Genomic DNA, 889 nt, shown 5'->3' with positions numbered 1-889 from the left:
AAATGAAACAAATTTTTAAAATGGTACCCAGTTTTGGGAAAATCTGATTTTTTTCGAAATCTTTTGCAGATAAATTTTTCACATTTGGGGTTTCGATTATACCAAGTAAGAGCTACTTTTTGGCCGGTTAGAATTAAAATCGCTTTTTAATTCTTTAATTAAAAAAATTATAACACGTGTCTCACGTTTACTTCTCATTATTACCAAATTTTGAATACAATAGAGCATCAAGGAAATAAATTACAAAATGCTCCAGATAAAAATTTTCAACCCACACCATATTTCATCATTAAGACTTTTTGAATACTACTATTGACTAGTTTTGTGATAATAACAATCAATTAAATCCTGATAAAATCTCTAAACAGTTAGAATTGACAATTGACACACAAAAAAAATTCTCACGTTGTGAAAGGCACTAAAAGCGTGCCAAAAAATCGCTTTCAAAGCCTAATCACAATACCACCAACAACAGTTAGGTCCATAAAGCATGGCATAATTAAATTAGAAGTTTAACGGAAGCGGAAAATAATTTTTCTCGTCTCAGGAGTGTGATAATATTAGTTACCGCACCAGTTACGAATATTCAAGACAATGGGACCTATTTACCTACCTTTCGAGCAGATTCGGGTTATATAAGTCCAGCATGCAATACTGTGTTATAGTTCATGTGAATGCACTCTCACTATATACAATGAAGAGGACACGGACCACTGCTTGCAGACTCGACTAACGCAAGAAAACACTGAGAGGATTCAAGCCGGCCCAACGATTTATAAYTACGTCTTGGGGTCACCGGGTAACGGGAAGATCAGCGGACAAAGACGATGGAGGAGACGATTCTGGGAAAAAGAATCTTTTTTGGTGTTGAGGATGAAGGAAAAGAGAG

General features: G+C 35.1%; 1 protein-coding gene across 1 annotated transcript in view; it reads right to left on the bottom strand.

Moving 5' to 3' along the window:
• Nucleotides 1–746, bottom strand: part of LOC123009971 (cell wall protein DAN4) — a 17,506-nt gene extending 16,760 nt beyond the window's left edge. The window contains exon 1 of the mRNA XM_044406567.1: nucleotides 614–746. Coding sequence (XP_044262502.1) covers nucleotides 614–648 — 35 coding nt within the window. The 5' untranslated portion in view covers nucleotides 649–746. The remainder of the gene's footprint in view (nucleotides 1–613) is intronic.
• Nucleotides 747–889: the final 143 nt, after the last annotated feature.

Source organism: Tribolium madens, unplaced genomic scaffold (assembly GCF_015345945.1).
Source record: "Tribolium madens isolate multiple individuals breed KSU strain unplaced genomic scaffold, Tmad_KSU_1.1 Scaffold_7;HRSCAF=85;Tcas5.2_LG10, whole genome shotgun sequence".
NCBI classification, from domain to species: domain Eukaryota; kingdom Metazoa; phylum Arthropoda; class Insecta; order Coleoptera; family Tenebrionidae; genus Tribolium; species Tribolium madens.
The sequence above is the reverse complement of the archived record's forward strand: the minus strand, read 5'-3'. Positions and strand labels throughout refer to the sequence as shown.